General features: G+C 33.4%; 1 protein-coding gene and 1 long non-coding RNA gene across 4 annotated transcripts in view; one reads left to right on the top strand and one right to left on the bottom strand.

Annotated features, from left to right (window-relative positions):
* LOC122532411 (high affinity cAMP-specific and IBMX-insensitive 3',5'-cyclic phosphodiesterase 8) overlaps positions 1-20,585 on the bottom strand; it is a 25,727-nt gene extending 5,142 nt beyond the window's left edge. The window contains exons 1-10 of one of the 3 annotated variants that reach the window (XM_043661167.1): positions 19,979-20,585; positions 18,710-18,880; positions 11,092-11,180; positions 2,855-2,914; positions 2,164-2,354; positions 2,004-2,063; positions 1,804-1,870; positions 1,382-1,549; positions 682-896; positions 449-582 (exon numbers count right to left, since the gene is read on the bottom strand). In XM_043661167.1, coding sequence (XP_043517102.1) covers positions 449-582; positions 682-896; positions 1,382-1,549; positions 1,804-1,870; positions 2,004-2,063; positions 2,164-2,354; positions 2,855-2,914; positions 11,092-11,180; positions 18,710-18,803 — 1,078 coding nt within the window. In that variant the 5' untranslated portion in view covers positions 18,804-18,880; positions 19,979-20,585. Of the gene's footprint in view, positions 1-448; positions 583-681; positions 897-1,381; positions 1,550-1,803; positions 1,871-2,003; positions 2,064-2,163; positions 2,355-2,854; positions 2,915-4,942; positions 7,223-11,091; positions 11,181-18,709; positions 18,881-19,978 lie in introns of those variants that run through there. The other 2 variants (XM_043661168.1, XM_043661169.1) reach the window with 2 other exon arrangements.
* Positions 2,906-4,105, top strand: LOC122532447. Its single transcript, XR_006307508.1, has 2 exons — positions 2,906-4,019; positions 4,065-4,105. It is a non-coding gene; the product is annotated as an uncharacterized LOC122532447 (long non-coding RNA).
* Positions 20,586-22,521: the final 1,936 nt, after the last annotated feature.

Below are 22,521 nucleotides of genomic sequence, written 5' to 3'. Positions count from 1 at the left end.
CGTTAACGAATCGGTTGCCGAAAAAAAAAAAAAAAAAATTTTACGCGGTGAGTTTGTAGTTTTAAAATGATCCGATTTTTAGCTTCGGGTATATAGATCATTGTGGAGAAGAAATTGCGCAGATTTTTTGGGGGAGAGAAACATATGAATCGAAACTGTTATACATTTTCTCGAATTTCAAACTACTTGGAAATTTATTGGAATTTACGTGGGAGATGTTTAACTTCCTTTTTTCGAATCAAGACCAAAGAAACGAGTTTTACATAATATTTTCAACTAGATCCGAGCTTGCTCAGAGAGAACGTACGATTTTAATTAAATGATTGGCCAATAAAATTTTTTCCAAGTCGCTGAAGAAACAAAAAAAGAAAAAATCGAACATTCGAAATTAAGTTTCGTACGAAGTATCATGAAAGCACAAGTTCTATAATAACACATAAAATATTACCCTCGATGGATTTGATTTCGGACATCTTTCGCTGAGACACGACGGTTCCTCTTGGTTGCATGGCCGAGCTCAACAGTTCAATATTCTCTGATAAATACGTGGTATCGTATATGTAAATATAATAATTCGGTTTTCTGAAAGAAGACGGGGAAAACGGGCAAGTGAAAGATAGAGGCGAGATACGATCGTATCGTTGATCAGAATTGATCAGATTGAATTCAGAACCGACTTACTTTAAGCTAATACTGTAAGGTATCACTCTGCAGCTGATCGTGATCGTTTGATTGTCCTTTCGTTTACAGTTCATGTTCCCTTCGAACTCCCGGCCTTTGCTTATGTGTTGCTCCATTAGAATGAAGTTATCGTAGATCACTATGTCCGTGATGCTTTTCCCCAAGATTTCGCTTGTCTTATAACCTAGTAATTTCTCGCTAATTTTATTAACAAACTGCAATCAGAGAAGAGAAATGGATATGATCTCAATATATAATTAAAATGATTAGCCATCTTGCGCAACTAGTCAGTATTAATCGTCTTACGAGTAACGTTTGAAAATCTGGAAAGTAGTTTCATGAATTAGTCAACATCGTTGAAAGGCGCACGTGTATTTTTGAATTTTTATTAAAGTAACAGTTTCTTCTCAGTCTTTGCTGAACATTAGCTATTGTAACATGTTACCTCGTGTCAGATGTAAAATATTGAAAAAAATTAGAACTCGTATTTATCGATCCTCAGTTGGAAAAATTAAAATTGAACATTCGAATTCACTATCTTTCTGTGGGACTACAATTTTCTTTCGAATCGAAATCCTTCAAATTCTAAGTCTTACTACGAGTGTAGCTCGATTTTATAATCCGAGGAGTTATTAAGAGAATCGAGGCTTGACGGATGTACAAAACTGCGAATGATTTATTAATTGATTACTCGTGTTACCTGTACAATGTGTTTATCGTTCGTCACGTGAACCATGTCACGGCATCTGTCAAGTGCCAAGTAGAGCGCATTGGCAGCCGCCAGTTGCGTTCTTGGTACCAGAGCGCTAGCATAAATCCCTACTAGTTCGTTTATTAGGATCCTCTCGTGTGAACACTCCATTAAAGCCTGAAACGAGGCTTCGAATCACTTTACGATCTTATTTCGAGGATGGCTAACTGGCGGCCTTGTCCCTACTATTCTAGTCGCTAGCGCTATCCCCTCCACTGCATCGATCTCTCCGCTACAGAGAAAATCTCAGTGGTGGGGGTAGCGATCAGGAAAGTAGGGGCAAGCCGCCAGTTAGCCTCCTCTGATTTAGGAAGAAATACTTCGTCGAGGTTAAAAATCAGAGTCTTCCAAAATTACTCTTAGACACTCACTCTGCTGAATCCTGTTTCCAGTAAATCCAGCATCACGATTTTATCTTTCTCGCCGTGCATCAGGAACCTGTTGTGATTAATTTAATAAAATTATAATTAATAAATAATTAATAAAAGGAGAAACAGAAAAGAAAAAAATATATAAATGTCGTTTCGAGAGAAAGAAAAGTTAGAAAATTGTAATAAGTAGATCAACTTACGATTTCTTTACAAGTGCTATAATAACGGAATTATGGTAAACGGGACTAGATCTGATCGCCCTGAAAACGAATGAAATTTTCGTCCGTTAGAAGTTAGAAAAAAAGTCAACGTGTACGCTCAGGGAATCTGGTCGAATTTTTGAAAAATCACACCCCATACCTACAAATCATGTCGGCCTCCGCAGAGCGTTGCCCCCGATAATCGATGATCACTAGCTCGTGACCTCGATCCTGGAAGGATTCCACCGCTTTTTCCATGTCCTTCGCCGCCGACACGCTCCAGCCCAATCGTCTCGACGTGTTGGCGAGAATGTCCATTTGTTGGTCATCTTTGGGGAAGACCAGTAATATCTGACGCGTTTGAGAAAAAAATTTGTTTCACAGTTAATAATAATAATCATCATCAAACAGTTCTTTACAATTTACAGTATTTCAGCTGCGAACTTTATGGGAAATTTGAAGTATAAGGATTAAGAATTTAAATGGATATTTAATTAAATAAGAATTTTAAATATAAGATTTAAGAATTTAAATGAATATCTAATTTATTAAAGTGACAATTAAATAAGAATTTTAAGAGATTTCTATTTAGGATCCATCTTATATATGCTATATTCACGAAAATATAAAAAACCCGCAGCGCGTCTATAATATATTTGTGACGACTTTTATAAATGCATTATATATGCAAGACTATAATATATTCATAAAAAAGAAATTTAAAGAATATCTTCATAAACCACTGTATACTGTCTACACGATTAATTCAAATGGAAATGTAAATAGGCTTGTCTATCGCAGATGTCATAGTCAATTGTTAGATAGTGTACACAGGAGAAACTTCGACTTACTTTTACGAGACTAGGAACACTGTTCGTCAACGGATGAGCTTCAATATTTTGCGGTCCTCTCTGAAATAAAACGTTAAACGGATGAAATCTTGGAAACAGCGGCGATTAATTTGTCTGGTTTTAAATACGAGTCGCATTTTTCAATTAGATAATGCAATATGTTTTCGAATATACAGCAGGCGTTTTTTAAATAATACAGCAGGGCAGATACATTGTGCACGTACTAGCACGGCGTCGGAAACGCGAGACTCCGGGAACTCGAGTTCTCCGATAACCTTAGCTCGCCGTCGTGCACGCGGCGATCGTTTCACTTTTTTAGTCTCCACATTTTGACGTTCCGAGTTTTGCATTCGTACTTGGCTGCGTGTTGCTTGATACTAGAATCGTCGCGGAATCGTGGTACGCATAATCTGCACATGTTACGATCATGGCAAACAGACAGACGAATCTGAAGTTAAACCGGTACGAAAGCAAATACGACGAAGTTGGTCGTTGAACGTGATATGAGAAATCCGTCGATAATACTTTCGATTCAATTGAGAGTGTTGTTAGAATCTTCTGTAGGTTCAGATCGTCGAGATCTGAATATTTTTAAATTCGAGAGACACTGGAAAATCAGTTTTCTTGTTTTCTTTTCTTACAATTCTGTTTTCGATTTGCAATTTTCCCCGACCTAGATTCTTGGATCATAGAAGAAGAAGAGCCTCTCCATGTCGAGCTATTATTCTGAGCGCGTCGAACGTTCCAAGTACGAGATATAGTTCGATCAATCGATACTGAAGTGATCTCTCGAATCACTTTCAGCGTGGATTGAGAACGTACTCTTGAACACGGAGCTTGCGAGCGCAATGATGATAAACGAAAGAAACTTTCTGGAGAGGAGTTTTCGTCAGTGTGTGAAAATTCAATTTGTACAGAAATGAAATAGCATTATAATTACGTAGAGAAAGATCAAACTGTATTATATTGTACACAATTATATTCCATGATCGTAATAAAATTTGTTCTCGAGTGTTTGCATTATTTACTGCAGCCATGAAGGAAAATTCAGTCATTCGAAATTCACATCATACAGTTCATTCATCTCGTAATAGTATCAAATAATCTGGGTTAGAAATTTTACAGGCTATAGGAAGATAAGAAGACGAAGAGTATATTATACGAAGTAAGTCGTCATCTAATACCAATGTTATTCTATAAAATAAAATAGTGTGTATCTGACAGGCCGCAATAAACGTTCATTCAGTTTGATACATCGTTTATTTCCACGGAAAGACACGTGAAAGGAAGATAATTGAAAATCTTTTTATCGTCGAAGAATTTTTCAGACGAATTGAGGCTATATGAAATAGATAATTCCTATCCTCTGGTACGAACGAAACTTTAATATTTCATATACGAACGTTTGAAAAATCCAATTGAAATTAAGTATAAAATATATGCATTTAAGTATAAAATATATGCATTTTATGAATGGATGTTTGAATTTTTATTGCAATTAACGATTCATACATAAACGTTTAAGAACTCATTGAGATTAACAGAACGTAAAATATATATATATATATTTCATGAATTCTTACTTATGATCAACAAAACGACATTTCATAGACAAAAATACATTTATTCATCAATTCATCGAAATTTATGAAACATGAAATATACGTATCTTACATGTGGATGTTTGAATATTAATTATGCATTAATTATATGAAATAATATTTCACAGACGAACGTTTAAAAATTAACGAAGTACAAAATATCATATAAACGTCAAAATTAACGAAACGTATAGAATGTCTTATCATAACGTGTCTTAAAAAAGAACGTTAATCAACAAAATAATATTTCATACATGAACATTCAAAAATCCATCGAATCTACGTGTTCTGAATATTTATTATAACCAACGAACATTACGTAAAAACTCGTTTAAAAATTTGTGAATATTAACGAAACAGATATATTTTTTTTTTTTTATAAATGAATGTTCGAATATTTACTGTCAATCAACAGAACGATACTTTCGAAGGACGTTTCCTTAGAAAGTCAAAGTGAATTATATTGGATGAAAGCAACTTCAATTACGTTTCACAGAGGTTTTCTGGTACCTGTGCAGGCAACTGAGGTATTTCGTTTTTATTCGCGTCCCATTTCTTTCGAAAGGGGCTGCATGCTATTTGGAAAATCCAACTGTACCACGTAGGAGCCTGATAGACGTCGTTCGATCGACAAACGTAGATCGGGATCTGCGTCGATCGCCTGTTATTTGCTTCTAGCTCGTTCATCGGTGCTAGTATGATGGAAAATCATTAGTTGACACGAACGATTCACAAACGATCTATTCAATCAATCCGCACTGATAAATAACAATTACGTTCACGTAATTAATCGTCCACGTGAGTCGGGTCGTTGGTTCGATTCGTAACGGTTCATGTTCAGAAAATTGAGTTTAATTAGCCGATCGTTCCAATTTACATTTCGTTAATTGTAGAATATATACTGGCCGTGCCGTAGGAAAGATTATTGTGCAACACGCAGGACTTGTGATTTATGGCGTCGTTGGGACACGTGTTCGCGGAAAAACGTTCATCGCGGTACTAAATTGAAAATATCATAATCGGTCTAGATTATCCTTTTCCACTCTCTATCAGGAGCAAAAGCTCTATCTGTGATAAAGTAGCTCTTCCAAGTGATCGCTCTTCGAGCGATTATCAATAGCGAATCGAATAAACAGTCGAACGATAAAAAGCAACCGCAGTCGTTTCGATTATAAATAAATGCTATCGGGATTTTTTAATTGAACTATCGAGAAGCTGGTAGTATCGTAATGAAAATTTTTGTGAGACGTCTCGATAAGATTAATGATTTCCCCTGCTATTTAAAAACATGAGATTAAACTCTGCTTGTCAACTACTAAAATTAAAATACACATCTTTTAACTTTGCTCGAATGAAAATACTTGTTACTAATTTAAGAACAATTCCTATCAAATAGCGTGCTACCAAACAGTAAAGAAGTTCGAGTTGGATTAAAAGCTCACTGGATTCCTTGATCAATGAAAACAAATTTCCATCCGCTGTCACGTAACAAACTTTCCAGACAATATCATTGAAAAAACTTCTGCTCGCAGCGAACCGTGCTCGTTCATCGACCATCTGCTTTCATTAGCGCTCGCTTCCTGTAAACTTTTGCCAGCTAAGTCAGAGAAGAAACGAAGAGAACCGTCTAAAAACTCGCGGAGAAGAATCTATTTTAAAAAGACGAACCTACTCGCCGTAAAATAATCTCGACCGATAATTTACATCACGTCCCCGAACGATCGTACGGGGACAATAGTAAACCGATGGAAACTACCAATTCGCCGAGAAAAAGAAAACCAACTCGTACAAAAAAATAATCTCAAGTAACTCGTATCACGTTTGAAGAACATTCCGGAAGTAGTTTTACTACGTGTTAATTTACTTACGTGTTAATGTATTTACTCACAATTTACTTAGAAACAGGAAAGATCAGTTAAAAAGAGGCATGATATATTTCTCTGCTGATGATTTTAGAAAGTTCCTCGACAAACGTGAATTACAACTGCGTCTCGATGATTTCTATTAGCGAAACAAGAGCTCCCTGAAAACTAGACAATCCCCCTGAAATCGTTGGGCAAAGTATTGTGCAAGATATAATATACCAGTCACGACATCGTTGCTCGTTCAACTTCTTCGGCTGCTCTCTTGTTGTTGGTGCCTACAGACCGTCTATAGACAGTAGCTTATACCCTGTCTATGGTCGGCCTGTCTGACCAAGCAGCGGGAGAAGTATGAACCTGGCGGCGGTGCACCGAGTTTTTGATAAAAGAAAGAACAACGACAAACGAGGGAGGCAGAGAGGGTATAAAAACAGGGTGTCGTTAAATAATTCGTTCGAAAGGGAATCAGAGCTCTCGACAGGCCGATTAAATATTCAGGATGGTTAGGTCGTGCCGCGATTGATCTCTCGTCGCCCGCCCCTTTCGAAACTTCCAGAAAACTCGATGCAAGATTAATGAGACCACTCGACAGTGCGAACCACGCCACGTGTTCGAAACGAAACAGTTCGCAATTGCTCTTGGCTGAGAGGGTTAATTGCTGATGAGGAACGATTGCGTGAGAAAAAGAAAGGCTGACGCTGTACGTCTCCGAACCCATTCCCCCTCCACTCTTCCTAAGTTTCTGAATCAACTTCCTTTCCTCCACTTCTCCGTTTCCTACTTCCGGAGAACGATGGACGAAACTTCGAAATCAGAAGAGACGTTGGAGAAGTGAGCTTCTGTCCCGTTACGACGTTTCTAAACGAGCTCCCCTCTTTTTCTTTCTGTTTACCACTTCCGGAGATTGAAGTCAGAGGAAATCTTAGGGAAACGAGCTTTGTCCCGCTACGATGTTTCTGAATCAGCTGATGCTTCTTTTCTTTCTCTTGTTTGTTTGTTTTTTTATTTCTAGAGATCGACGAACGATCGATTTCGAATATTAGAGGAAATTTTGCAATGCCACGACGTTCCTAGATGAGCTTCCTTCTTTCTCTTCTGTTTCCTATTTCCGGTGATCGGTGGACGAAAGTTTGAATTGAGAGGAAATTTTAGAGAAATGAGCTGTGTCCCGTCACGACGTTTCTAAATGAGCTTCCTCCCTTTTGTCCTGTTTCCTATTTCCGGAGATTAACGAAAGACACGAACTTTGCAGTTAGAGGAGATTCTGGAGAAATGATTTTTCTTTCTTACTGTAGAGGATTTTGAAGTTTGAAGAGGATCGATAGTTGATATTGATGAATAATGAAAAAAGTTGAGAGGTTAAGGAGACGAGGATAATATGGATCGATAAAATGATTAATCGATCAGTTTGGAATAGTATACAGACAGCAGAAATAGAGTAATAAAAAAATAATTTGAAGACCTACATTTATACATGATTTTGGAAAGTCGTGTGTTTCCTTTTACATAACGTATCAGTCTATCGCAAAAATTTTTAGTCACGAATTGAAAATTGTTAATAGAAAGCACGAAGTGATATTCCAACTTGTCAAATAGAAATGAAACTTATGTCGCTAATTTTTAATTCAAATCGTTAATTTTTATGATTTAAAAGCTTGCAAAGCAATAAGAACTGTCGGAAGTAGTAGTTGAACATTATCGTTGAAAAGGTTAAAATAAAATTTGGACTCGCTGAACGAAAATAAAATTTGAGTGGCACCAAAAACTTTACATACAATAGCGCTTCATAACATGTTATTTGGGAGATTGTTTTGCAATTCCAGCGTATAAATAATTACGGCGAACACAAAGCAGAAAAATGATGGCCTTAAAAAAAAAAAAAAACAATCTCAAGCGCACAGCACGCTGATTTAACAATTATTGGACGATGTTCTATTTCGCTGAGAAATAAACAAAGTTTTAATTATAGTTTTAATTAAAGTGACGAATATAGCTTAAAGTACGATGTATCGTGAAATCAAAGTAGAGAGAGAAGGAGAGCGCAGGTGAAAGGGCAGAGTCCAAGAGTATCGATCGATAGAGACATAGTGAGACACATTCTAACAGTAAGTAGGTTACAGTACAGAAATAGACAGAAACACACAAGATATAGATAAAACGTCATACGAAACGTAATTAATGATTAGCAATAGAGGGAAATATATTGGAATTTAACAAGCTATTATTCTATCAAATTATTGACTTGCTTAATTAAATGATAAGCATATTTGTTGTCCTAATTCTAATTTTAAAGTATATTTCTCCTACTAATAGTAATAATTGTTAATTAATAATTGCAATAACAATTTAAAAATCTGTTTTCTTCTACTATTAATAATTCTTCCACTAATAATTTTCCCACTGGAAACAGAGATATTAAATATGTTTCTGTTATTGAAATTAGTATTACTAAAGTAATTCTAGTATTAACAATCATTGAAAAAATTCTTTTTATTGCAAACGAGTATAATCAAGTATCAGCGACATTTTATCGAATTAATTCTACAGTTCCAAATTAATTATGGCAACTACGACAAAGCGTCCCGTGAATGATAGTAATATACAGCGTAATATACAGATTCAATTGCCACTTGTTCATTATAATATGTTTCTGCCATTGAAATTAGTATTACTAAAGTAATTCTAGTATTAACAATCATTGAAAAAATTCTTTTCATTGCAAACGAGTATAATCAAGCACCAGCGACATTTTATCGAATTAATTCTAGTTTTCTAAATTAATTATGGCAACTACGACGAAGCGTCCCGTGAATGATAGTAATATACAGCGTAATATATAGTTTCAATTGCTACTTGTTCATTATAATATGTTTCTGCTATTGAAATTAGTATTACTAAAATATACTAGTATTAAAAATCATTGAAAAAATATAATTCTAGTATTAACAATCATTGAGAAAATATAATTCTAGTATTAACAATCATTGCAAAAATATAATTCTAGTATTAACAATCATTGAAAAAAATTCTTTTCATTGAAAACGAGTATAATCAAGTACCAGCGACATATTATCGACATATTTATAAACGAGTATAATCAAGTACCAGCGACATTTTATCGAATTAATTCTACAGTTCCAAATTAATTATGGCAACTACGACAAAGCGTCCCGTGAATGATAGTAATATACAGCGTAATATACAGATTCAATTGCCACTTGTTCATTATAATATGTTTCTGCTATTGAAATTAGTATTACCAAAATATTCTAGTATCAACAATCATTGAAAAGATATAATTCTAATATTAACAATCATTGAGAAAATATAATTCTAGTATTAACAATCATTGAAAAAAATTCTTTTCATTGGAAACGAGTATAATCAAGTACCAGCGACATATTATCGACATATTTATAAACGAGTATAATCAAGTACCAGCGACATTTTATCGAATTAATTCTAGTTTTCTAAATTAATTATGGCAACTACGACGAAGCGTCCCGTGAATGATAGTAATATACAGCGTAATATACAGTTTCAATTGCCACTTGTTCATTATAATATGTTTCTGCTATTGAAATTAGTATTACCAAAATATTCTAGTATCAACAATCATTGAAAAAATATAATTCTAATATTAACAATCATTGAGAAAATATAATTCTAGTATTAACAATCATTGAAAAAAATTCTTTTCATTGGAAACGAGTATAATCAAGTACCAGCGACATATTATCGACATATTTATAAACGAGTATAATCAAGCACCAGCGACATTTTATCGAATTAATTCTACAGTTCCATATTAATTATGGCAACTACGACGAAGCGTCCCGTGAATGATAGTAATATACAGCGTAATATACAGATTCAATTGCCACTTGTTCATTATAATATGTTTCTGCTATTGAAATTAGTATTACTAAAATATACTAGTATTAACAATCATTGAAAAAATATAATTCTAGTATTAACGATCATTGAGAAAATATAATTCTAGTATTAACAATCATTGCAAAAATATAATTCTAGTATTAACAATCATTGAAAAAAATTCTTTTCATTGGAAACGAGTATAATCAAGTACCAGCGACATATTATCGACATATTTATAAACAAGTATAATCAAGTACCAGCGACATTTTATCGAATTAATTCTACAGTTCCATATTAATTATGGCAACTACGACGAAGCGTCCCGTGAATGATAGTAATATACAGCGTAATATACAGATTCAATTGCCACTTGTTCATTATAATATGTTTCTGCCATTGAAATTAGTATTATTAAAGTAATTCTAGTATTAACAATCATTGAAAAAATTCTTTTCATTGGAAACGAGTATAATTAAACACCAGCGAATTAATTCTAGTTTTCCAAATTAATTATGGCAACTACGACAAAACGTCCCGTGATGATGATAATGATAGTAATATACAGCGTGATATACAGATTCAATTGCCACTTATTCATTATGAAAAAAAATTCAAAGTGGAACATTGCTTGCTCGCCGTTATCTCTGACTGGAGCCAGAGAAGAGAAGAATATTAGATATTGATACGGCGAAACACACGGAATTTATCGTTTATCGTTGCATCAGTCGCACAGCTTTTCGCACCCATAATTTCACCATTTTTTGTTTTATTTATTTATTTATTTATTTTTTCATTAAATCGTCGAGAAATACGTTCGAACGATTTCAATGAAAGAATTATATAATATTGCATGTATATGTTAGACGTAATAACGATAAGACAGAAATTTACTTACTAACGTTGAGCAATCTGCATTTTCGTCGTCGTCAACAGCGATGCCCTCGAACGACGATTTCCTCCGTATGATATCGTATTCTGTTTCTCCTAAAAAAGAAAGAAAAAAAAAGAGAAACGAAATAAATTCTTGCATTAAGCGATAATTGGCACGACATACTGTCGCATCGAGGAAAGGAAAAATAAGACAATTGAAAGTCCATTGAAGAAAATTAATTGTCAGACAGTGCTGGCATTGCCGTGTGTGCGCTTCAATAACGAGGATTTCTCGAATTGATCCATTAGTCGAGTAATTAGTCGATGTCGTGATGATAACAGGAACATTTAACGGATTGCCACGAGAAAATTGTGGGTCAATGGATCAATAGAACTGGACAATTCAAAGTAGATTGCACAAAATTAATCGGGCGTGCTTCTTTGATCTTTCAATTCGTCGGATTGATTTTTCAAACGTCGCCGTTGGAACTATTTTAAGTTGCTCCGCATGAATTCTAAATGTCTTCATATATCCAGCCTCATCGGAATAGATTATGAAATGAATGGTCTTTGATCTTTTCGTGTAATATCAATTCAGTGGAACGAGAATCATCTTGAATTTTTCTCCATGAACTCTAGAAATCATTTTTTAACGAAAGACAGATTGCCAAACGAGTCGCTCTCGATCTTCAATGTAAATTTATTGTAGTAAATATTATCGTAAAAGATGCATGAAGTTTCAGTGTAATTACGTAACTGTAAAAGTTCGGATGCCAGTTCAATATCTTGTTCGATGTTGGATAATTTGACGAATCCATGCAAGCAAATCGATAAAAATGCAGCGTGCGTAAACGAGGTCGAACGTAAACCTTATCTGCGCCTTTTATGGCACGATCATTCAGCATTTATCGTCCGATTCGAATGGATCAGAGTTTACAGATAATTGACCGAAAGTAGGACACCTTAATTGGACAACGTGTTACAACGGTTAATAGGTACAAAACAGGCGCCAACAGTTTAAACTGAAATCGTAAAACTAGGCATAGCATTGAGAATCGATCAGTGAACGAGAATTTTTTATTAAGGCCTATTAATTAAATCGCTCTCCAATTCATGTCCTTTCCTCTGCGATCCTCAAATTAAATTAGCTGCATTTTTTTCGACATGAGGAGTGTCACGATATTTATCAAAGAGTAAAATTTTTGTTTCATTGAGGAAAATTAACAGTTGGTATAAAAAGGGATTTTTTTGTTCAGAGAAATAAGTATTGTAATTTCTTAGCCTATTAAAATTCTGTGATGGTATCATAATTATTATTAGATGGATTATTTTCGAATTAAAAAGTATTAATATATGGAGTGTTTATATATATATCTGCCAAAAATAAAAAATTTAACAAAATTTAATTTAAAAGAAATTTCTTTTTATCGAGGAAAATTAACAGTTGATATAAAAAGGAATTTTTTGTTCAGAGAAATAAGTATTGTAACTTCTTAGCTTGTTATTAAAATTCTGTGATGGTATCATAATTATTATTAGGTGGATTATTTTCGAATTAAAAAGTATTAATATATGGAGTGTTTATATATATATATCTGCCAAAAATAAAAAATTTAACAAAATTTAATTTAAAAGAAATTTTTTCTTATTGAGAAAAATTAAGAATTGTTGTTGAACAAAGAAAAATTTTTCATCAGTGGAATAAATGTGACAACTTCTTAGCTTGTTTCTAAAATTTTATAATAATGTTACAACTATTATGAAGTGAATTTGTTTGAATTTAAAAATATTAACAGTCATGATATTCGTCAAAGAGTGAAATCTTTTTGTTAAGAAAAACTAAGAATTGGAATAAAGAAAAATGTTTGATGAAAGAAAGAAATATTGTGACATCTTGGTTTGCTCTTAGAAGAATTCTGTAATAATATAACATTTATTCTTGAAATAGATTCCTTTGATTTCAGACATATCAATATGTACAGCTACTTCCTACATTTATCGAAGAGAAAAGTTTTCGTTCTATCGATGAAACTAAAAAGAAAAAGAAACAAAAAAAAATGGGCGACATAAGAAACAGTATTTTAATCAGATAAATAACTCGTAATTTCTTGACTCGTACTTGACAGTTGTGTAACTTCTTGTTGTTAGTAAGATAAATTATATAAATTTTCCAATATAAACGAGATTAAACGAGATTGATATGATTACGTACCATTGTTAAGTAATATATCATCCAGAATATTTAGCTCTTCGTTTGGAAAGAAATAGTCATTCGAAGGAGATGCCATATATGAATTTATCAACAAATCATTAAAATATCCTGTATTTATTAAAATTCAAATACAATTATTCAAATCGACGTTCGCTACATATTTCGAAAAAATAACATTCAACCTTTCCTTTTCAAATTACGAAGATCAATTTCAAAACAGAATCACAAAATTCAACTGTACAATGAGTTCAGTTATAGCTGCACGTAGACAATCAAGTTATTTATTTGTCTTAATTCATTACTAAGTCACCAAGCTAGTTGAAAAATTTTTTTTAATCAAAATTAACTTGATCGCTGGAAGTAGCAAAAAATCGAAACTAAAGTGCACTCCGCCAAATTTCCCGTGACCTCCGATATCTTCCAATCTCTTGAACTACACTGTCCATGTCCATCTGTCATTCGCGATACACCTCGAGAGAAAAAAAAAAAAAAAGAAAAATAAGAACGAAGAGGGAAAACGAATCCTGTTCGAATCAAAGAGTCGAATCAAAGTTCCACCCCGTCCGCAGAGATGAAAAGTCACCGTTGAGAGGAGTCGAAGTGAAAAATCGATTCACGCAAAAACGAACGATCCGTTGTAAGCGGCTCAAAGACAACGACTGGTCGACAGAACCAAATTGTGCAGGTTAAAATTCTACGCGTGAGTGAGTGGCCTCAGGAACGAGATAGATTTGTTGGAGAAACTCCGTGGTACAATGGCCACACTATGCTCGTTAAACAGGAACAAACGACCTCCCGAATAAGATTTCGCAATTACAGAGACGCTCGTTAATCTTTTTTTTCTTTTTTTTTTTTTCTTTTGGCAAGTGATAAATGAATGAACCCGCAATATTCTCGTTTCACGCAGAGATTTTAGTAACCAAAGGAGCATTTGACGAGATGAAGTTGGCAAGAATACACACTGGCACTAATGATACTTGTATCACCCTTTGGCTGTTGTGTTGAAGACATTGTTTGCTTGATGCACATTTGCGTGCCTGCTGTTTCGATTTTGGCGAATGATAACGATCGATTAAAGAGCTTAGAGTATCGTAAGATTGGAATGAAAGTAGAAGTTCAAGGGACTAATTTCTTGTAGATTATATTGAGATCAATGGTAGCTAATGTCGTGTGTCTTGTATGCAAGATATTTATTTGCTAATTGTAAGTGAATTAACATTGAACAGAAACGAAGATGATATTTATTTGAAATTGATAACTGTGAATATTCTAGAATATTCTGGTAGAAACTTACTAAAAATCTCTACCGAAGACACTAGATATCTATGCTTGTAATAGTACTTTTATTAAGAAGAAAAATTTTTTTCTTAATTTCCAATGATCGCAGAAATTTAATGCAACGAAATATCATCTAATTTCTTTCTTAGATTAGACGCGTTGTAATTAATCGTACCTTGAAATTTGCTTCGATTAAAGTATGCTAGACCGCCTTGAAAATTTGAATTAAAAGTACAAGAGAATGGATAAGCTTAAAAAGTCCTCAACGTTCAGATAAAAAGAGCAAAACATTTTGAAATGGATATGTGTAACAATTTAAATGATTATCCACCACATCTGAATAACATTTACATCAAAAACGTAACTGGTTACTATCTCATTCCCAAGACTCTTAAATTAAAAAAAAAAAAAAAAAAAAAAAAAAAAGGCTCTTGAATACTCTCTTACTGATTGATCTTTTTGCAACGACAAAAATTTCATCGTTTCGACACTTGAGCTTGAAAAGTCCTTTAATTCCTTTTTTTGTCGGCGAGTTTCAATGACACGAGCGGAATAACACGTAGCCAATTTGCTTGCACGCTCGCGAAGGTCCGAATGGAATTGCCATCCGGCATTATCTGTGTCTGATTTGCATTCATAACCACTGACCCAAATATATGTGACTCCTTATCAAAGAATCAATACAGCGTTTCGGCATTGTATAATACCATCGAGGCTGTATCACGAAGCTTGCTTGTTACGAACAACCGAAACAATTGTTCTGTTTCGGGGATATTCAAATGGAGTTTAGTGAGCAGAGAAGAGAATGGAGATCCATGTGCGATCGATAGTGTTGAATCGCCCACACAAATCGTTAAACACGTGTTATTTAAATATCTATTGAATAAAAATTACAATGAATGAAAGTAGTAATAGAAATTGAAACACAAATAACAAATTGATAATACGTTGTTAATATTATTACACGTTGTTAATAATATTATTAACCAATGTTAGAGAAACGTGAAAATAGCAAAAGTAGAATTCATGTAATTGAGAAGAATTAAAAAGGTGTAGTAAATCCTTATAAAGTTGTCAGTGAAAAATCAAAAAGGATTCATTTTTGATTCATTCGAGAGAGCACTAATGATATTATTGGCTAACACTGATAACATTAGAGCACTTTGAAAATAACAAAAATAGAATTAATGCAATAGAAAAGAATTAAAAAGGATTACTAAGTCTTACAAATTGTCCTCCATTACAAGAACTTTCAAAAAATAGCCTCTTCACAAGCAATATATATGTATAAATATTTCCTTCTACAAGTCTCTAATCTTTTATCGTGCATCCCCTTAAAGAAACGCGATCTCGTTACGACTGAGCTACGATCGATCCACGACCAATCTACAAAATTATATGATTCTTAAATGTGAAAATTATATACAGTTTTGGAATTACAATTTCTGCGTAGAATTAGAATTAAAATTAAGATTTCAAAATAAAATCAAACGGATGCCGATTGAATTAGGATTCCAAGATAAAATTGCCATTTTACATCAGAGTTATTATTTGAAATTAAATTGATGTACAATATTAAAATTACAATATTTAGGTGAAATTAATACACGACAGTCATAAAGTTACATATATATATATAACTGAAATTACAATTTCTGGATAAAATTAGAATTAAAATTAAAATTCCGAGGTAAAATTGCCATTCTACATATTAGAATTATCATTTGAAATTAAATTGATATATACGATACTTAGATGAAATTCTTGAAGTTGTATTTCAAAATACAAAAGTAACAAGTTCTGTGCATTGAAATTTCTAGATAAAATTAGAATAAAAATTCCAAGATAAAATTGCCATTCTATATTAGAATTACTATTTGAAATTAAATCGATATATAATATTGAAATTACGTTCCCTTACATAGAAATTAATATACGAAGTCATATTTCGAAATATAAAAGTGATTGTACATTCTGTATATTAGATTATTAGATGAAATTATTAGATGAAATTAGAATTAGATGAAATTAGAATTAGAAATAAGAATTCCAAGATAAAACTGCCATTCTGTATCAGAATTACTATTTGAAATTAAATATTGATATACAACACTGAAATTACAGTCCTTATCCATGAAATTAATATACGATACTCACAAAGTTATATTTCAAAATATAAAAGTGACGAGCACATTCTGCACATATTGAAATTGCGATTTCTAGAATCAGAAATAAACGTTCGAATTATAAATAAAAAAATTCCGAGGTGAAATTGCTACTCTACGTACAGAATTACAATTATAAATTAAATGTTGATACTAATGGAGTTGAAATTATACTAAATAAAATTGATATTAAATAGAATAAAATTGATACTAAATAGAATTAAAATTATAAATTAAATATTGATACGCGGTATTGAAATTACAATTTCCAAGTAGAGTCGACGCACACGACGCATAGGATTACAATTATGTTTCTATAAAATTGATTCACCACTCGCTCCGTATCAAAATTCAACAGGAATGTGGTTTTGCTTTCGGAAACCTCGCGGCTCTAATTAATTCACGTCTCGAACATTGCCTCCACTCGAGCATACGTACAACATGTCACAGCGTAGAGAGATTAGGTCAAGGAGAATCGCTCGTGCTACTCTCCCGTTGCCGCTCTTTTTTTTTTTTTTGCGAAACGCAACGCTCCTCAGCTGTGATTGTAACTCAAAATTACTTTCGCCCAGCGATTTTCGTACGCGACGCGAAGTCGAGGAGGAGGTTGCTTTCTCGGCGTGTGCCGAAAAAATTATCAAAAAAAATGAAATTATCAAAAGCCAGATCGGTGATCGATAATAATTTCTATATAATAATTTCTAACAAGTGATATAATAATTTATATCACTTATTAGAAATTATTTATAAGTAACATAATATTAGAAATTATTTATAATATAATTATTTATAATTATATTGTTTATAATAATATTAGAAATTATTTATAAGTAATATAATAATTTATAATAACTGAAATAGAATAATATGATATAATAATTTCTCTCCTCTTGGGTGACGCACGATAAAACGTGCGATGTAAAATATCGAGATACAAGATAAAATGTGAATTATGACTGGGATAAAATTGGGAATCAACGAACGTGGGGGAGTACGAATCGTGTAATCTGCCTGGAATTATTGCGAGAGGTCGTTGTGTGTTAAGTGGCTCGATTTGTCGTGGTATTACGTGGTGAGTGGTTGGGCTGATAGGATGTCAGGATTAATTTTCCAGGGAAATTGAGCGTTAACGTATTCGACCTGCGTGTTGTGAAACCAATGAGGGAATTATTTGGGCGTTGGAGAGTGATTTGAACGAAAATTGCGTTTGAATTTAAAATTGAATAGCAGCTCTTTCACCCCAATCTGAAATTGGTATGTTTTACAAAATTAGAGAGTTTCTGAATAAAACGTGTACACTTGAAAAGAATCGTGAGAAAGCGAAATTGAATGTGTTGAAAGAAAGCAACGTGCTTGCTTTGAGCTCGTTGATATTTCCCAAGATAGTGATAATTTTGAAAGGCAGAATATTTGTTGAAAGCATATTCTTCAGACAATTAGTATCGATCGCTCGATCAATGTTTAATGTTACGTTATTTTTAACAAAACAAATATATGTACAACGTACTTATCTGCAAGAATAGATTTGAAATGAACAAAATTGATATTCACTTTAAACGATTAGCTTTCGAATGTTGACAAAGTTGGCAAAGTAACAAACGAAGAAACAATACAGAGTGCAGCATTTCGATAGATAATAACAGCAGTCAAAATATCGGAGTGTACTGTTTTGAGAATAGCGATCGTTCATGGAATTAAATGGAAATTGAATTTGAGAGAATATAAGAATACTTTTAGGCTTTTTTTTCAAAGAAATAGGTTATTATTTGTTCGTTTAGAAAGACAATTACAAAGTATCACTAATTCGGTCCTTAATCAAAATTAGAAAAATTTCAGTGATGTACAAAATGATGTTAGAAGGGGATTAATTGTTTAAAGAAAAAAATTATTTCTGAGGACACTGTAGAAGGATAGGATTTTAGGGATTACAGTTTTTTTACGGCGTGATACACAATTAGAATTCCATGAAGAGTAAAGAGTGAAATTACCAAGTAAAGATCCTTGATCCAGAATATCCGACTGCTTTCTCTTTTCCTCCTCTGTGTCCTCTATACATTCCAACATACTAGTCTTGCAACCCATCGTCGAAGCAACTTCTCACCTCGTGCACAATCCCTTGTCCCTCTTCAACATATCGTCCACGGTTCATTGACTGGACTCTAGAAAAAAAGAAGATAATTCCTGTTAGACTCACAGCACCTTTCTAATCATTTCTACAACATAAAAAAATATGATGAAAAATTAAATTATATGAAAGAAATAAAATTATCCAAAGTTGCTGGAATTATTTAACAAATTATTCAAATTGAGTTTTTCGAAGAATAAGATATTCTTATAGGAACTGCATCTTTTAAAAATTCTTACAATTAAACAAACAATTATCCAAACTAAATTGCGTAAGAACTGAAATTGTCAAAATTGATCCAAATGCAATTCTTCAAAGAAGAAAATATTCAAGAATTCAAATTGTCCAAGCATAATTATTCAGATGAAATTCTTTAAGAACTGTATCTTTTAAAAATTCTTACAAACAATTATCCAAACTAAATTGCGTAGGAATTGAAATTGTCAAAATTAATCCAAATGAAATTCTTCAAAAAAAAAAAAAAAATCCAGAATTATTCAAATTGTCCAAGCAGATGAAATTTTGTAAAAACTGTGTAAGAACTCTCTCAAAAGCTTTAAAATACTTAAAATTTGCTATCCAAATTAAATTGTGTAAGAATTGAAACGATCGAAATTAGATTCTCCGAAAAATGAAATATTCAGGAATTACTAAAATTATTTAAAAGCACAATTATTCGAATGGAATTCTCCAAAAAATTATATCTCTCAAAAATTCTTAGAATTCGCCGATCAATTGCCCAAATTAAATTACATTGAAACAAAAATGGAGTTCCATTTACACACAAAGATAACAGAAGATTTCTTTGCAAATATCCCTGATACAAGAATATTTACGACAAGGAAAAGATTCACAACAGGAAACGTAATTCGTGACGCGTGTGATTAATTCGAGAACGAGAATTCGGCATGTTCGAGAGACGAAAAAAAAAAAAAGATTGAGAACGTCCCTTCTCAGTGTCGTGGAACAAGTTCGAGAACGATGTATACGTGTGTTAGTGCTGGTAGTGCAGGAAGTATCGAGTGAGAAAGGGACAAGCACGATGTTATAAATATTCATGTGATATGCATTACATCACTGATCAATATCAAAAATGATATTTATACATTCATCGATAATAATCGAAACTTACCATGGAAACGTGTACAAGATGAATTTGATTTTCATGATTCTTGAAGAGGTGTGCATGACAATAGGATGGATGAGGTTCTTGCATGGTTTCAGCACTGTGAAAATGTTTAACACCGATCGACATTTGTAATCACACCAGACGTGTTTCTCGTTACACAAATTCTGGTTTTCAAGTGGTTTTCATTGAAAATTCGCAAGTATGTGTATGAAGTTCCTCTATGGTGACGAGTTCCTTTGTGACGACACTGTGACGAAGAAAAGTTAAGTCCACTGAGTGAATTTTTTGAGTTTTAGACATTCGTAGATTTTAAGATAGATACTCTAGCATAATCGTGGCATTAAAGTACAAAATTAGACTTTTTAGAAGAGATACGTATTACTACGATGAAAAAGATTATTGAAAAAGGTTGAGAGGTAATCTTTCGGAGTAAAATTATGTGTGATATATAGGAGAGTAAGTTAGAATGAATTATTTATAGATTATTAAAATTAGTTAGTAACGCAGATAAAGTAATTAAAATATGAGATTAAGCTAATAAAATTACTGAGATAATGTAAATAGAATATTTCACTAATATTATTCATAGCAGATTAGAAAATGACTTTAGAGGAATTTTAGAAATTATCTGATATAAAATAAAAATTTAACATAAGACTCATAAAGAAGTTAATAATAGAGAAGATTGATATAGTGAAAGAAATATAAATCTCGTAGAAAAACTAAGACTATGACAAAGTAGATTTCTCAGTACATAAAAAATTTACACAAGTTACTTGTGACAGACATGTTACAACAGTTCCCTTGCGAAATTATTTTCCGCGCACAGATGTTCCACACTAATTAATACTCCAACACCTGATTAATAAAAAATTCCAAGTAAGAATTGTAAGAGCTCTTAAGTACTCACTAGTTATTCGTGACAAATATGTTACAATAGTTCCTTTGCGAAATTATTTTGCACGCACGAACATTCCACGCCTAATTAATTAAGTTCCGACACTTAATTATTGAAAATTCCAGTGATCCAATTAACCGTGTAAGAACTGCAAATACTCACTAGCACCGAGCAAAACCGAAACGGAAAGCGAAAGTTACTATCAGCCAGCCTTATTAGCAGCACAAACATGAAACTGAAGGATTCATTCTGTCTGACACTGAACAACACCGAGCAACACAAAAGCCAGCTTGAAAATCACAGACACACGTTCCCAACCGCCTAGCATCCTCCTCTTTATCTTATCGCGCACGACGTCTCTAGATCGTCAGATTCTGCAGATTTCAACATTCGTTCCAGCTACGAACGAATTCACGTCAGAAACTCCACCCGATTTCGGTTTACATGTCACGAATATGATTTCTCCGATCACCTTGGAGCAGCAACGTTTGATCGACGTAACCGGCGGAGGATTACGTTCTGTTACCAAACGCGTAAACACGTTTCGTGTGCGCGAGGTAATTTACGTTTGCTTGCTGCCGAAACACACAGAGAGAGAGAGAGAGATAGATAGATAGAAAGAGTTAGAGAAAGAGAAACAGACGGACAGAATCTTGACAAGACGTTACAAAGTTGACAAGTCTTTAAGTTCGAAGAATGACGATAGATTGTCTGAATGAAGGATCGATCCGTTCGTGGAACGCGGACCAAATTGAGAAATCGTCGACGTGGCGTCGATCGAGAGCCCGATCCTGATCGAGATCGCGTTTCAACATTGGCTTGAAACTTCCCAGAGGCATTCAGAATCCTCGAGGTCGCGCACGTTCCTCCTAACACCATCCGACGTTTATTACTGCCTGCTTGATTTCACTTGCGAGCAATTAATGTCAATGCTTTTCGATTCATTGGTTTGGAATACACGGTTGTATTTTGGGACGTTGGAATTGTAAGTCGTAGTGTTTATAATAGTTTGAAAGTTCCGTAAACTGAAGACGAGAATAAGTCGACGTTGCTCGCGAATAATTAATTCGAAGGTTTCCCATCGGCAGAACTGTAACACCCTCGTGCTTTTAGCAGTCGAAAGAGAACTTGGCGCGATCGGCTGCAATTTGTTTAAAATTTTCAGACACTGACGCGCGAAGGATAATTGAATAAGGTCACTCGGTGAATAAGTTCGAAATAGTTTGAAAGTTTTTGAACTTGCAGATTCAAAATGATAATGTCTCTTTGTTGGAATTATAAATTACAAATTAAGTAATTGTTTTTAAAAAAAAATCACACGTAGTTCCTCACGGTTCTTTAATTCTGTGTAAAAAAAAAAAAAAAATCAAAACCACTCGCGAGTAATTCACTCTTGAACTCTCGTTGAATACGAGGAAATTTCAAGTCTAATCGAATCGTGAACATCTTTTGTATTTCCCCCTCTTCCAAAAAAGATTAGAATTGTAAATCAGACGAAGGCAATTCTTTTTTTTTTTTTTTTTTCAAAGGTTGCTCACAATTTCTTTTGTAATTCTGTAATTTACAATTTCAAAGAAAACAGAGAAAAAAAAAGAAAAAGATCTATAAAATCTACTACTGTTCCACTGCAACTGTGCACGAGAAGACA

This window comes from Frieseomelitta varia, unplaced genomic scaffold, assembly GCF_011392965.1.
Source record: "Frieseomelitta varia isolate USP_RPSP 00005682 unplaced genomic scaffold, Fvar_1.2 scaffold_455, whole genome shotgun sequence".
Taxonomy (NCBI): domain Eukaryota; kingdom Metazoa; phylum Arthropoda; class Insecta; order Hymenoptera; family Apidae; genus Frieseomelitta; species Frieseomelitta varia.
This window is presented reverse-complemented; position numbering and strand designations above follow the sequence as displayed.